The 15,215-nt window shown below is 24.3% G+C and overlaps 2 protein-coding genes across 2 annotated transcripts in view; one reads left to right on the forward strand and one right to left on the reverse strand.

Annotated features, from left to right (window-relative positions):
- Nucleotides 1-3,327, reverse strand: part of LOC122710940 — a 111,802-nt gene extending 108,475 nt beyond the window's left edge. The window contains exon 1 of the mRNA XM_043929211.1: nt 2,594-3,327. Within this exon, the coding sequence (XP_043785146.1) occupies nt 2,594-2,689 (96 nt within the window). The 5' untranslated portion in view covers nt 2,690-3,327. The remainder of the gene's footprint in view (nt 1-2,593) is intronic.
- Nucleotides 3,328-12,016: 8,689 nt separating this feature from the next.
- On the forward strand, nt 12,017-14,849 carry LOC122710856 (zinc finger HIT domain-containing protein 2; the record flags this gene model as incomplete). Its single annotated transcript, XM_043929022.1, has 7 exons — nt 12,017-12,188; nt 12,292-12,433; nt 12,534-12,857; nt 13,512-13,797; nt 13,909-14,169; nt 14,285-14,488; nt 14,565-14,849. Coding segments are annotated over exons 1-7 (1,656 nt in total), but the record flags the coding sequence as incomplete, so codon positions are not given.
- Nucleotides 14,850-15,215: the final 366 nt, after the last annotated feature.

Here is a 15,215-nt window from a genome sequence, read left to right on the forward strand (position 1 = left end):
ATTAATAGACGTAATATTATGAATACGTACCACTACACGAAACAAGAAAGTTACGCAGTAAGTTACATTATAACCTTGATAGTAACATGACATTCGAATAACTACCTGAAACTATTATTCATTATATATCTCTATAGTACCTAAGTAGTTCGACATTGTACTTGAATTGTTTTAAATCATTTATCTTGTATCTTGTATATAAGTCGAATGAATTAAAATAATTTTTATTTCTTGCAATAATTTTATAGACAAAAAAAGATTATTCAAATTTAAAATAAATTAAAATAATTAAAAAAATTATATGTTTTACGTTATTTTTTTATTTGCTAAATGTTGTATGTTTGCTAAAAAAATTTTATTTCATTTGAATCAAGTTATTAAAATTGAAATGTTTGATAAAATTTTTATAGTTATTTTATAACATATTTAATCTATAATAATGAAAATGGAATATTGGTTTAAAAAACGCAAAAAAATGAAATGGTTGAAATAAATAACAAAAAATTTGTTCAGACTAAATAAAATATAAATTGACAAGTATAATTAAACTATTGCAAATATACATACTGAAAATAGCAACATGTAGCAGTTTCGTTAATATAAAATTATTATTTAATTTATCCATTTATGATCTATGAAATAAAAAGATACAAAACGAGTAATTAAATAAATAAAAATTTAAGTAATTAAATAAATAAAAATTATAAATTTTTATTAGAAAATAGATATATTTTTATATATTTGAATCTAACTAAATCAATTGAATAATAGTGAAGAAAATTCTAAATTAAAAACATCTAAATTATTTAAACTATGATATTTTGTTTGCCTTCATCGATATGATGAATGTCTAAATATACGAAAATGTTTGAAATTTTTCTCTGTCGATAAATGACATAACCTCGAAACAGACAATTATTCATTTTATATTATCACAAATCGCGATGAACATATTTAATTGAGTCGAATTAATATCTATTCAAGAAACACAAAAAATATCTAAAAATCTTCAAACGTGAAATTCAAATACACAGATCGAATCTGGAAAAGACCTTGATAAATGTACACACGACGTAATTAAACTGTATCAGCTGAGCATACGACAATCATGTTATGAGATCTATTTTATAGAAATATGTTCAGAAAAATAAATTTTGATCAATTAAACTTCCACTTTTTGATCATTCAAAATTATTAAACTTTTTTTTTCATATTATTCATGTTTTCTACGCAATCTAGATTGTGACTATCGATTATTGATATAATATCGATATCTTACTAATAGTTTTTGATATCGATAATATTGTTAAGATATCTTTAACGAATAAAAATTTTTTTTTTATTTAAAATTATTATTAAGGCATATAAAAAAGTTTTTTTTTGATTATGAGTTTAATAATTAATTGAAAAAGAAAAAATAAAAATTTCATCCATTATTTATATCTCAATAATAATATCAATATATCGAATTATCGATAATATTAACATATTTATTATAACAAAGTATTTATATTGTTATCGATAGTCACAATTCTATATTAATTTACATAAATATTGTATAATTTCTAATCGAATTTCTTTTCTTATTTAATAGACAGAAATATAGAGAAAAAAATTCCAATAACCTAGATAAAAGATCCTTCTTGAACGAAAATGTTCTTCTTGAAAAAAATGTTCAAAAGAATGAATTCCTGAATATTGAAATACTCGAATGGATAGAAACCGTTATCGAGGCAATATATATCGAGAAACACAGGCTATCGATGTAAATTAATGGATTCGTAAGCGACGTTAAAACGTATGCACGTAAAAGGTATCGGCCAGCATTAAATTTAACCAAGCGCCAAACCGCTTTCGATAATTCTAACTATATGTGTAACGAACATACCGCAGAATTATATGGCCCTAATATCGATGTTTTTCATTTGTTCGTGTCAAGTGCCAAAATCTATTGGCAACGTTGAAAATATCGACGATTCGATAAGTATCTATAGCATATAATAAATTACATTCTAATATTTTTCTGACGGCAAAGATTTCGAAATAAGTCTAGAACTTTAAATCATTTAATAAATTTTAATTACATATACATACTATAAATCAGTAAAGATAGATAGCTTTTATCAATATTATTTCATTTTGCTATCTATATTTTTAAATTTATATGTATTCAACATAATAACTCAATTGAATCTAAATTTTGGAGCAATCTGAAGTTCGTGCAAAATTTTTACTTTACAAAGAACTACTAACAGCTAATTTCATATTTATATCGCAACTTGAATATATTTCATATTATATATTTTCGTAATATATAAAATTTTCTCCGAAATAATGAACAAACGAAATGAATTTTATATGTACAGAAAAACAATATGGCTAAATCTAAACAGATGATGAGTAAAAAAATGACAACAATACAAAAATTCGTCATCACGAGATTGACTTAATATATCTACGATAAACACAATAAATATGTTTAACATTAAAGACGCGTAGAAACAACATATTTTTACGTAGCATATACATTAAATAGTTAATGTTTACAGTTCAGTTATGTTCAAAAAATAAAATAGGCGATGAATAGACTTACTCTGGAGATGCGAAGGGGTTGATGCAAATCATGCCCACCATGCATACGGAATCCCCAAGGGGAGCCGCCGATGAGGGTAACTTCTCTCGCACTCATCCCGCCTTTTTTACCACTCTCCAACAACCATTCACTCGCGTTTTAATCCATACGCGAGACACAAATATGCCGTTTTCCGATACAGACGCCACGCCGTCTCGTTTTATCAGACAAACTCTTTAGCCGACACCAACGAGATTCACGTTTTGCGATCCAAAATCGTTGATCGCGTGTAAATTCGTTCTGTGTATGCGTCAACGATTGCATATCTCGAGAACCACCTCGCAATGTTTACTGACGAAAATAATAATCATTATAAATGACTATTCAAATGATAGTTGTTAATTCGCGACATTATCGACCATGTACATTTTTTGATGAAAAGATTCTATTGATGGATAATGAAGTACGATTAGCGAAACGAAGAGCATACAACGAATGTTAACAATATTTTTGGTCAACGAATTATGCGAGCGATCACTGGCAGATAATTAGAAATAACGAAGAATTAACAAAGACACGATCCGTACTCGTCGGTGGTTCGCGAAATACTGACGGCGCATTTCCCCTCCCCATAATCGCCTGCGCGCCACCCTTGCTTGCTGTCAAACTCACGCTACCCGGCGAACACGCGTGCCCTCCCCACTCTATTATACTACGAACGTTTTTTTAATATACGATCTATCTTCATTTCGATTAAATGATTCAGATTATGTATTGTAAAATATAATTATTCGTTTGTTATTATTATCATTATTTTCAATTTGTTATATTATATAGTTAAATAATATTTGATTTGAATGAAATAACTTTATAAATATGTTAATTAATCTGAAAAATGAATAATATTTAAAGTTGTAAAAAAATGTATAAATATGTTTAATTAATATGCAATATTTATTATAAATTTAATGTTTGTTTGTTATCTTTGTAAAATAATTTTCACATGAAATCACTTAAATTTGCTTTTACGATTTAATATCATTAATATTTATAACATTAAATTGAATGAACTTTTATTTTTTATTTCAAAATTGCACAGTAATATAATATCGATAATCGAATTTTTATTCTGGCACTTTTTATAAATTATTTATTAGAATTGTTTTTTAATTTTAATATAAATTTTATATTTTTCGTATTTGAAAAAAATTATTGTTATTATGTTATTATATTATATTATATTATATTATGTTATATTATATTATATTACATTATATTATATTATATTATATTATATTATATTATATTATATTATGTTATGTTATGTTATATTATATTATATTATATTATATTATATTATATTATATATTATATTATATTGTATTATATTATATTATATTATATATTATAATACAATGAGAGAACGGTGTACCGCAGGTCAAAAAAAAATGTATCTCAAAAAATGGTAGAATACTCGTAGACCGGATGTTCGACGTTTTTATAGATTAATCTATACACACAAAAATCGGTCTAGGACTAATCTGCCAACAAGATTTGGGCCTAAGATGTATGTAAAATTAATTATACAAGGAAAAAAAAAAAGAGAAATAGAAAGGAAAAGAGAAAGTGAGCAAGAAAAGTGTGAGAAAAAAAGAAAAAGAATAAGAATATTATTATTATTACTTGAAAAAAAAAGTAACAAAAATAAGGCGAACATGGAATTAAATCGTGAACAATTATTATTATTAATAGTAGTAATAGTAGTAGTAGTAGTAGTAGTAGTAGTAGTAGTAGTAGTAGTAGTAGTAGTAATAATAGTACTACTATTAATAATAGTACTACTATTACTACTACTACTACTACTATTACTACTACTATTACTACTACTATTATTATTATTATTGTTTATTATTATTATTATTATTATTATTATTATCGTTTATTATTATTATTATTATTATTATTATTCTTGTTATTATTATTATTCTTGTTATTATTATTATTCTTGTTATTATCGTAACATGAAATTATAGCAAGGAAGAAACGAAAGGAAATTGTACTTTTTGCTATCACTGCTGGAAAAACAAAAATCAATAGATAATTATTTAGATACTGCTAATTTCGATCGAAGAGCGTGATAAAAAAGAAAGAGAAAAAAGAGAGAAACGCTATTTACCGTATAGAAAAAGATTAAAAATATAAGATATGTTGCATATTGTAAAAAAAATCGGTCTATGTGTATCGTATACATATAGACAACAGCAAAAATAGCAAGGTAAAGAAAAATGGATGAAAAAGAATTTAAAAAAAAAAAGAATAATATTAAGATTAAATATCGAGCAAACGCGAACAAACATGGTGTTAAGAAATATATATATAAAAAAAAAAAAAAAAAAAAAGAAAACAAAAAAAAAATAGAAATCGTGCGGCTATTCAAGATGCACGTTATTTACTAAGCGACAAGAGTGAGACGCGTAATTAAGCGAAATTAACAAAAACGAAAGCAACAAAAAAAATAATAATTAACATACAAAAAAGACGAAGTTAGTTTTTGTATCGATATCGAGAAATAGGTTTCACAAAGATAGCAGAGAAACGAGAACACGGTCATAGAGGTCCGGAAATCGGAAATGATATCGTAAATCTGCGCGTGCAATGTAATTCAAAGAAATCGAAGAGACAACAAATAGAAATTTCCAAAAATAAAAGAAAAAAAAATGAGAAAAGTAAAAGAGGAAAAAATAAAAAAGATACAAAGGAGAATCATCGAAATAGCCTTTAATTTTTTCGTGAGATCGATGATGGATGATGAATTGCGAGATAGTCGTGAACGATTGAAATATGAAATAAATACAAATACTTGACGCTAGAACTGTTCTAGACCCAGAATATAAAAAGTATATATAACACAAAAAAAAAAGACTGTAATACCATGAAATATATATCTCGGATCTTAACATATCAAATGTCTCGTTTTAACTATATTATTATTACGAATTCGTAATTCGGCGAGATCTATCGCTGAATAATTAATAACTGATTATCCATTCGAAATACAGTATTTAGATAAGTTTGGTGATGGGTCAAAATTTTTTTTTTAAATCATACTTAAAATTATTATTTAGCGTATCAAAGCGAATAGAATGATTTATCGTATAAATACAATTGTAGAAAAATTCGATGAAAAAAATTATTTTAAAAATGATGATTAACGAATGATTCTAAATTTATCATTTGATTAATATCTTAATTTATTTTGCTAATATTTTTTAAAATTAATTCTATTATGTTCTTTAATACTCATACTTTTAATATACGTAATTTTTTTTTTTAATTTTGATTTTATGTTATATTTAGTTAAGACATTAAAAAATATTTATTGAAATATTGTAAATATTATAAAAAATGGTCAAATGATCATTTTTTAATCTTTCCAATTAGTTTTATACAAGCCATATTAATATTTAATATATAAAATCTTGAAACGGAAAAATCTTCTAAATAAAAGTTTCATTAACACAAAAACTACTATAACTTTTTACTGGAATAAAAATTAGCACTTCTATCACTAATTAAAAAAATTTTTAAAAAGTTTTCAAAAGTCTATGCGTTCCAAGATTTTCTAGATTCAATTCTACACTTCTCTAGTAAGTTAAACATAGAAGTCTAAAAATTGTCAAATTTTATTTCAAATTTTTATTTGTAAATTTAGTTAAATGCTATTTTAATGTTAATATTCAATAATTTTGTAAAATATCTAATCAAACATAATTCAAAAATAATTTTATTTTTCAAATATTCCTCATCACCAGACAACAATTCCAAAAAATTTGCTCTCCAGAAACCTCTCCACAATCTAAATCTCGCAATTCACCTATTATTCTCGAAAAACAAAAAAGAAAAAAACGGAAAAAAAGAAAAAGAAAAGAAAACAATTAAAATAAAATTTCGTTTTCGGACGTTATTGGCTTGCAAGTTCAACGAGCCTATCGAGATCTGTCGAATCGAGAGAGCATAGTCAAGTTAAATCATAGCAGTAACAATGTAGACAGACAAAACATACATACCTAAATTTAAAAAAAAAAAAAAACATTTCCGTTTCCGATTTCAAGGATTGAATACAAAACTATTTAAAAAATGAAGATTATAAAAATAAAAGAGAAAAAAATGCTAACGATCGATGAAATGTGCGACTGTCCAATGCCAAGTAGAATGCTAAGCTTCGTTAGACAGTACACATACAAGCCGTTTTTCGGTGATCTCTACAAGGTGACACATAATAATGATTTGAACTATAGATGTGTTATAGATCACGAGTAGATGACAACATTATCCCGATAATCAATAATTTTACTCGAATAAATACACACAAGTACACATTACGCATATACATATACACATGTGCATAAGTGATTGAAACAACGAAATTGAAGATATTAAAGTTCGTTATCGCAGATCAAATGACATGTCGATCGCCTTGTAGATGTCATTAGTAGAATTTAACCACCGTAATTTATCTCGTTATATTCCTCTCATTTTCTTGATCTTTTGATCTGATTAGATAATTAATTCTTTCATAGTGTATTAAAACGAAAAATATAAAAATTTAATTCATATTTTAATTCAAGAATTTTAATAATGATTTTAATAATAGATTATATGATAATAGATAAATTCTGATGTTCTCAATATTTTTTTTTGTTTATTGAGGTAAAAATGAAATTAGTATATAAAAAATTTAATTTAGCATAAAATATAATTTATATATTAATATTATTTGTTTATTTATATTGAAAAGATTAAAGAATCAGAATTCTTTTACATCAGAAAATTTTCATTTCTAAAATTTAAAAAATTTTAACAATAATTTTCATTAAATTTACAATTAAAATTATCTGAATAATATAATAGCGCCTTGTTATTTATAATTCTTAATTAACCTTCGTGTTACGCTATGAAAGAATCAGTAATTAGAAATTCAAATAAGAATTGTTTTTAATGTAACAAACAAGATAGATACAAGGATACAATGTAGAGATCATCGTTAAATCGATTTAGAAGTGTGCCACCGTGTAGAAATCATCCTCGTCATGCGAGAAATTTACGTAGTAGCGCCTTATAAAAAAAAAAAAAAGAAAAAAAACACAAAGAAAAACAAATGTAATAACAAAAAATAATAAAAAGAAAAAAAAATACAAGAGAAAGAATGGATGTACGATTGAACGTGAGCGAAAGAGAACGTGCGCGATTAATTAAGAGAGAGAGAGAGAGAGAGAGACAGAGAATAAAACATTACCCTAGCGTCAATTTTCTACGAAAGAGTTTTCTACAAAATTCACACCATAAGCGTGCATCTTGATCGTATCGCGCTTATTGTATGAATCTATGTAAGTATGTATGCCACACGCAAGCGCTGGTACGAATCTCTTGACGTTTTTCTAATTAGACATCGTTCGCTAAGTTTGTTACAAAAAAAAAAATATAAAATATATATATATATAATAATAAAAACACGTTTTTCGCGGAGTTTGCTGAAAAAATCATCGACGATTTCGTTCGATATAAAAATCGACGAGAATGCGTGATGCGAAGAGACAAGGAGAGAGGAAGAAAGATGAAGCGAGAGAAAGAGAGAAAAAGCGAGAGAGAAGAATGCAGCCCTATAACAAAAAAAAGCAAGCGTAGTAGCGATATAAAAATTAAGAGCTCATAATAGGTGCTTGTTCAAGATGCACTAAATAATTGTAAAAGCGAATAATATGGAATCAGATAAAAAGAAAAAAAATGAAGTGAAGCAATTAACGAATTATCATTCAATTATTGAGTTCCGTATCGGTGTTTAACTTTTCGCACTCGACAACGCTCCTTTAGTTGTCTCTTTAACCCTCGAATCTTTCATTTTAAAATTTAGAAAAAAAAAAAATCATAAAGATAATAATTTTTACAGAATATAAATAGGATATTATAGTAATTTCGACAAAGATTCATTCCAATAGAAAACATAATTAATCGAACAAAACAAACGAATCGAGTGCGCAAAGGATTAAAGATCGATCGAATATTCCTATCGCTCCGGGATGAATCGTTCTAATCATTCGAAGAGATAGAATTATAAAAAATGATAGATTATAAAAAATATTCCAATTAATACAATGTTTGCGATTGATAAAAGTTAAAATATGTACATTTTCATTGTATTGTAACTCCGTCGTGTTGTGAAACTCAATGGTGTAGTATCGATACAGAATTTGCATTCCAAGACTCGATCTGGATTGTTTATATGATATTATATTTCGATTCTATTTAAAAAAAAATATTTCATTTATCTCTTCATTATAATTGACTCTCTAATCGTTTTTCTTTTGTAACTTTCGTTTCAATCTATCTATCACGAGAAACAAATCAACAATTTAATTTAGATGAACTTTTAGAAAAAATCTTACATTTGTAATATGAAAAGAATGTACTAATAGAATTAAAACTTTATTTATTTAAATAAAATTTAACGTTTATTAATTACTTAAATAAGAAATTATATAAATAAGAAATATTCTATCATATAAAATGTCTTTAATAAATTGAAATATTCAAAATTTTTCTTTCACATGTTAAATTAATGTTTAACGAACAGTTGGCAGATGATAACTAGAGAGTTTAAATTGTTTTAAAACTATATTCACTACACCATTGTTTGCAAGAATGATCCAATCGCCTCTCTAAAAAGGCAAATTATGTTTTGCGATTATAAAGAAATAAAATAAAAGAAAAAATATATATATACACATGTATTCATATACATGTAAATGTATATGCGCGCGTGTATACGATGCGTAAAATGAATTCCGTTTAAGCCAACTCGTGGCACGAGAAAGTTAAAATATATTTAAAAAAAAAGCGAATAAGAAGTTTAAATTGAAATAAGTAAGAGTTGAGATTTAATCGAAATAATTTTATCATCCATAACATGTCATACACATATACATACATATACATACGTATATACACATTACACCGATGAAAGTTTTTGTGTTCGTTATGTCGGTGTAAACAAGGAGAAATGAGGAGAAAAAACTATGACCACATCAATTATAATTCCACTATAGTCGAAAAATAAAAAAATGAATTAAAGAAAAAAATAAAATAAAATAATGCGTATGAAAAGATTCTATAGCGAAGGAATACATTATAATTCTTTAGACATATACGTATACATCTTCTTATTTCCGATTCTCTAGCCTGCGACTAAATATATTTTATTAAAGGATAATTAAAAAAAAAAAATTAATTGCAGAAATAATCGAATAACGAGCATAAGAGTAAAGATGCATGCAAAATAGAGAGTATAAAAAAAAACAATTAGTGGCCGCGGATTATAAGGCGCAATTGAATTAAACGAGAAATAAATAAAACAATAAAAAAAATAAGAACAATTACAATTAATGAAACAAGAAAAAAGAAAAAAAAGAAAAAATACGAAGCAGATTAGTTCTTTTTCTAACGAGCGAATCGTTTTTTAAGTGAACATGTAGCTGGCTAATTAGAAGTTATATAACTGGCCAATATACTTTTATAAATTGTATGAAAATGAAAAAAAACAGAAAACTATAAGTATTCACGCGCGTTTAGACATCAGCACTTTTAAAATATACTTGCCATAACGAATGCCTTAGCAAAGAAATAAAAAATTATAAAAAATAAAATAAAACATTACTGTACATTGAGATACGATGACGAGGAAAGAATATACATATACATAAGTATAATAAGTATACATACAATGTCATACACATAAATATGCATATACATATACATACATATATACATAAATAAATGCGAGAAACAAATTGACAAACGAGCCAAAAAAAAGCCAATGCACACATCAAAGATAATATTAGAGGAAATAAAAGTGAGACATACGTACACATATACACACCTATACAATATCTTTACGCGAAAATGTATATCTGTATAAAATGTACTCGTGAACACTGCTCCTTGTATATTTTATACATTTTACAATTATTATTTAAGAAAAAAAAGAAAATGAGAAAGAAGGAAATAAAAAATGATTATTAATCATTTAAATTAAGAAATATGCAAAAGAAAATACGTATACATATATACATAAATATACAAAAAAAGAACAATGTATATGAAATCTCTCAGAAGCGCATTAAAATAAAAAGAAAAAAGTATAAAGAAAAAAAAAAAGAAATGATGATGCAAAGTGAGAATATATTATTAAATGTATTTAGATTAAGATTGAATTATTAGGGAGGATGAGAGAGAAAGAAAACAAGAAGAAAAAACGATCATTAAATCGTGTACATAAACATCGTTGGCAATATTCGACTTCGCCCGTCCATTTAGTTTCTAGACCACAAGTCTCTACGAATTGTTCCTTTCAAGCCAGCATCGAATAGGTCAGAAACGATTGAAGATAATTTGCGCCTGTAATTCTTGTTAATCTTACCGTTAAACACGTTGACATAATTTAGTCGAAATGTTTCCTTCTCGAATAGAAAATAATTATAATATTTTAAAATACATCATTGTTTATGTTTAAGATACACACTTCCAAATACTCCGAGCATTTATTTTCTTTTTCATTGATAATTAATCTATTCATTATTTTATCTCATAATTATTATTGCCATCGTTTTTGTTTTTTCATCACTTCACTTTACTTCATTTCAATTTTCACTTCATTGAGATGTAGGTATTTCTTCGAAATGATCGAGTTTTTGTACATGTGGCGTTAAATATGTGGTTATAGCGATACAATAATAAAATTCAATCAAAATGATTAAAATTAACGAATAAAATTTAACGACATGATACAAGATATGTAATGCTAAATATTTTTAAAATTGTTTTGAGATTTATTATTGTTTTCTTTTCTTGGTGAATCTATTAATCTTTTAATATTTTATTACTATTTTTTTAATAATCCCATTTAATTTTATCATTGTATTCATTTTATTTTTCTTATATTTCTATTTAAAAAAAAGATGCGTCTTTTTCAAGTTAAAATAAAAATAAAAATATGTGAAAAATATTTAGTATAATTTATGTTAGCTTTAAATTTATATTAAAGTATATAATAATTAATTATTCCTCCACTGTATGCCTTTCAAGTATGGAAATATTTGAGACTTGTGTTTTTAATTGCTAACGAAGGATATTCCTAATGAATAATTGTACAATATACGAACATCTTTACACGCATTTCAAGTACTCACATTCTGTACAAAAATTTATAACTACTAACTAATAAACAAATTTCGGCAATGAGTTAATTAAATAGTTAATTTCAATTTTTTTCACTTTTAATTTTTTGTTTTTTTCTTCTTTGATAAAATAATTGGTTAAATTATAGATAAATAATACAAATTATAAGATGTTTACGACATTGTAGAATTTAAATTCGATTATCGATTGATATCGAAACATTCGAGAACAATGTTAGAGAAAAACAATGACGATTCAAGTAGTTCTGAAGATGAAATATCAAAAAATGCAATAAAAGAAGCAACTGATCATCAACTTCTAAAAGAACACTATTTCTCTAACGAAAAATTTAAAAACGTAGATGTTTCTAAAAAATCGAATGAATGTAAGTATTATAACCTCACTTTCATATCTTCATCTTAACCACATTCTTTATTTTTTATTACAGAATTTCTAATAAACGGCAATTTTTCTTTTCTTTTTTTTAGATAATTCAATAGAAATTAATAGTGTAATAAATCCCATATCATTAAGAAAAAAATTAGAACATGAAGATACATTTTCCAATTTTGGTGTGACTTCAACATTTCAAAATTATGTTGCAAAAAAATTAGATGAAATATTAGAAAAGTACATAATTATTTAAAATATATAATTATTAATTTGAATTTAAATTATTCATATTAAATAATTTTTATTTATTTTTTTATATACTAAGAGAATTTTTCAGATCCATTAAAATAAAGAAGAAAAAGACAGACAATATTATAAATGAAAAAGATAATGAAAGTAATAATTATGGTATAAAATTGCTCAATTCTTCATCAGAATTTTTAGTAATTGAAGAAGATCTTCCAAAGTTTCAAAAGAAAAGAAAAATAGAAACAAATATAGATGAGAAAGCAAGTTTATTAAAATGCAAAGAAGTAGCTGTAGATCCTGAACATATATTATCAAAAATAGATACTAAAGCTTGGACAAACAAACGAAAAGAAATTGAATTCAATTATAAGAAATTGAAAAATGGTATTTTAGTCGAAAAACCTAACAATAGGTTAGGTTCGTGATATTATTATTTATGAATTAATTTGTAATGCATATATATAAATAAATGGATTTATATATAAATCTTAAATTTGAAAATATATTTTTCCCTTCTTAATATATAAATTTCCTATTATACATCTAAACATTATTTTTTATGATATAAACTTATCAGATATTATATAGTACTTGCAAACCAAATAACACGTTTGAAAATGATTATTACGTTTTAGACATTTAAAATTCAGAAATTATTAAATTGGTATTAATTGGCTGTTATATTGAATAATTTAATTAATTTAAAAATAATCTGGAAAAAAAAAATAATGGATATTCGACAAACGAATTCTATAAATATAAATAATATTTGCAAATTGCACGTATCTATATTAACCTCAAACTGTTTATAAATATTATTTTAAATAATTTTAAAATAGCAAGCTTAAGAATTTATTTTTTATATCATCTTAAATATTTTTTGAAAAATTTTTTCATATTATATTTAAAAAAGTTTTATATCATAAATATTAATAATAAATATTAATAATATTAATTATTATAATAATAATTATTATAATAATTAATAATAATTAAATATTAATAATATTTATATTAATGTAAAAAATTTATGAAAGATATATTAGAACTTTTTATTTATTTTTAGATGTAATAAACGCCCTCATATATATACTTGTCCACGATGTGAGATAAAATATTGCAGTGTTGATTGCTATAAAAAAGAAGCTCATTTAGAATGTTCAGAAAGTTTTTATAAGCAATGTGTAATAAATGAGCTTAAATCTCAAGAAAGAGACACAGAAGATAGACAAAAGATGTTAAAAATTCTCAAAAGAGTACATGAACAAGATTTAGAAGATATGGAAACATTGGAAAATGATGAAATTGATGAAGAATCAGAAGAACAATTAGATTCAGATGATGAAGAAAATGTGAATTGAATTCATATTGATATAATAATTTGTGTCATATTGATACAACAATTTGTTTTTTCATTCTTATTTAAATATCTAATATTAATATTTAAACTGTTTCTTTTTTAGATATCAGATTTAGAAAAAAGACTTTATGATATAAATTTGGATAATGCAGATCAAGTATGGTCTGTGTTAACAAATGCTGAGAAACAAGAATTTGAAGCTCTAATAAAAAATGGTGATATAGATAAATTTTTACCAAAATGGATTCCATGGTGGATTCATTGTACGAAAAAAAAACTTATTGAAGATATGGATCAAACATATGATGAACAAGCACAGAAACTTCCTTCGCTAATAGATGTTCCAATATTTAATGAATTACAGGTATTAAAATATATTAGAACTTTAATGTAATATAATATAATGTAATGTAATAATATTATAGAATAATATTATAGAATAAATAATATTATAGAAGCTAATAAAATATTTCTTATAGAAAGCTTCTCCAAATGTTGAATATAATATAATAAATGTAATCTATGCATACGCATACATAGCAAATTATTATAATGGTGACTATCTAAACTGTCCAGTAGAAGCTACAATTGTTTTTCTTGATCTCAGTGAAAATATGAAATACAATAAAGTTTATGAAAATTCAGAATCAGCAATAACTTCTATTGTTCATAAAATTATTAGTGTAAGTTTTATAATATTTAATATTCAAAAAATAATAAAAAATAAAAAGATATAAAAAGTTTGTTAATTGTTTTCAGTGTAATTGGTTACCACAAGATGAACAAACTTTATTAGCTTTCAAAGAAGCTGGCAATATAATAATGCAAGATTCCGAAAATAAATATCTGTATATTGCTGTTGCACTTTCTGAATTATATAGATTATTAATAGCAGCAACAAAAGAAATATTGAAAAATAAAAATGACATTGGAAATAAAGAATTTTTCAAAAAATTTGTTCGATATAAGATTGATAATATAAATTTATCGAAAAAAATGCTTTTTTTATATCGTAAAAAATTGGAGTATTATTTATCATGGACTAAAAATTGTAATATAAATATGTATATATAAATATATTTAATATATTATAATTTTAAATATTTATAATTCATTCAGAAAATGTTATCAATTAAAGTTATATATTTTTCTCTTAATAGTTAGAAATTGCATGCATTCTACGATATTTAATTCATAATTGAATTAAATTTTTAATAAATTCACTCACCAAATCCTTCCTTCAGTATCATTTTTAACACTTTTAATATTTTTGCACTTTTCGTAAAAATTTGTAAACGTTAAAATTAAAAATTAATCTGTTCGTTTATTCACACGTCAGCAATATTAACAGTACAAATTCAAACTGTGACTTCAAGAAATAAAATCGATATATCAACTTTTAAATTACTA

The sequence above is a fragment of the Apis laboriosa genome, unplaced genomic scaffold (genome assembly GCF_014066325.1).
Source record: "Apis laboriosa isolate Shangri-la unplaced genomic scaffold, ASM1406632v1 scaffold10_cov145, whole genome shotgun sequence".
Classification (NCBI taxonomy): domain Eukaryota; kingdom Metazoa; phylum Arthropoda; class Insecta; order Hymenoptera; family Apidae; genus Apis; species Apis laboriosa.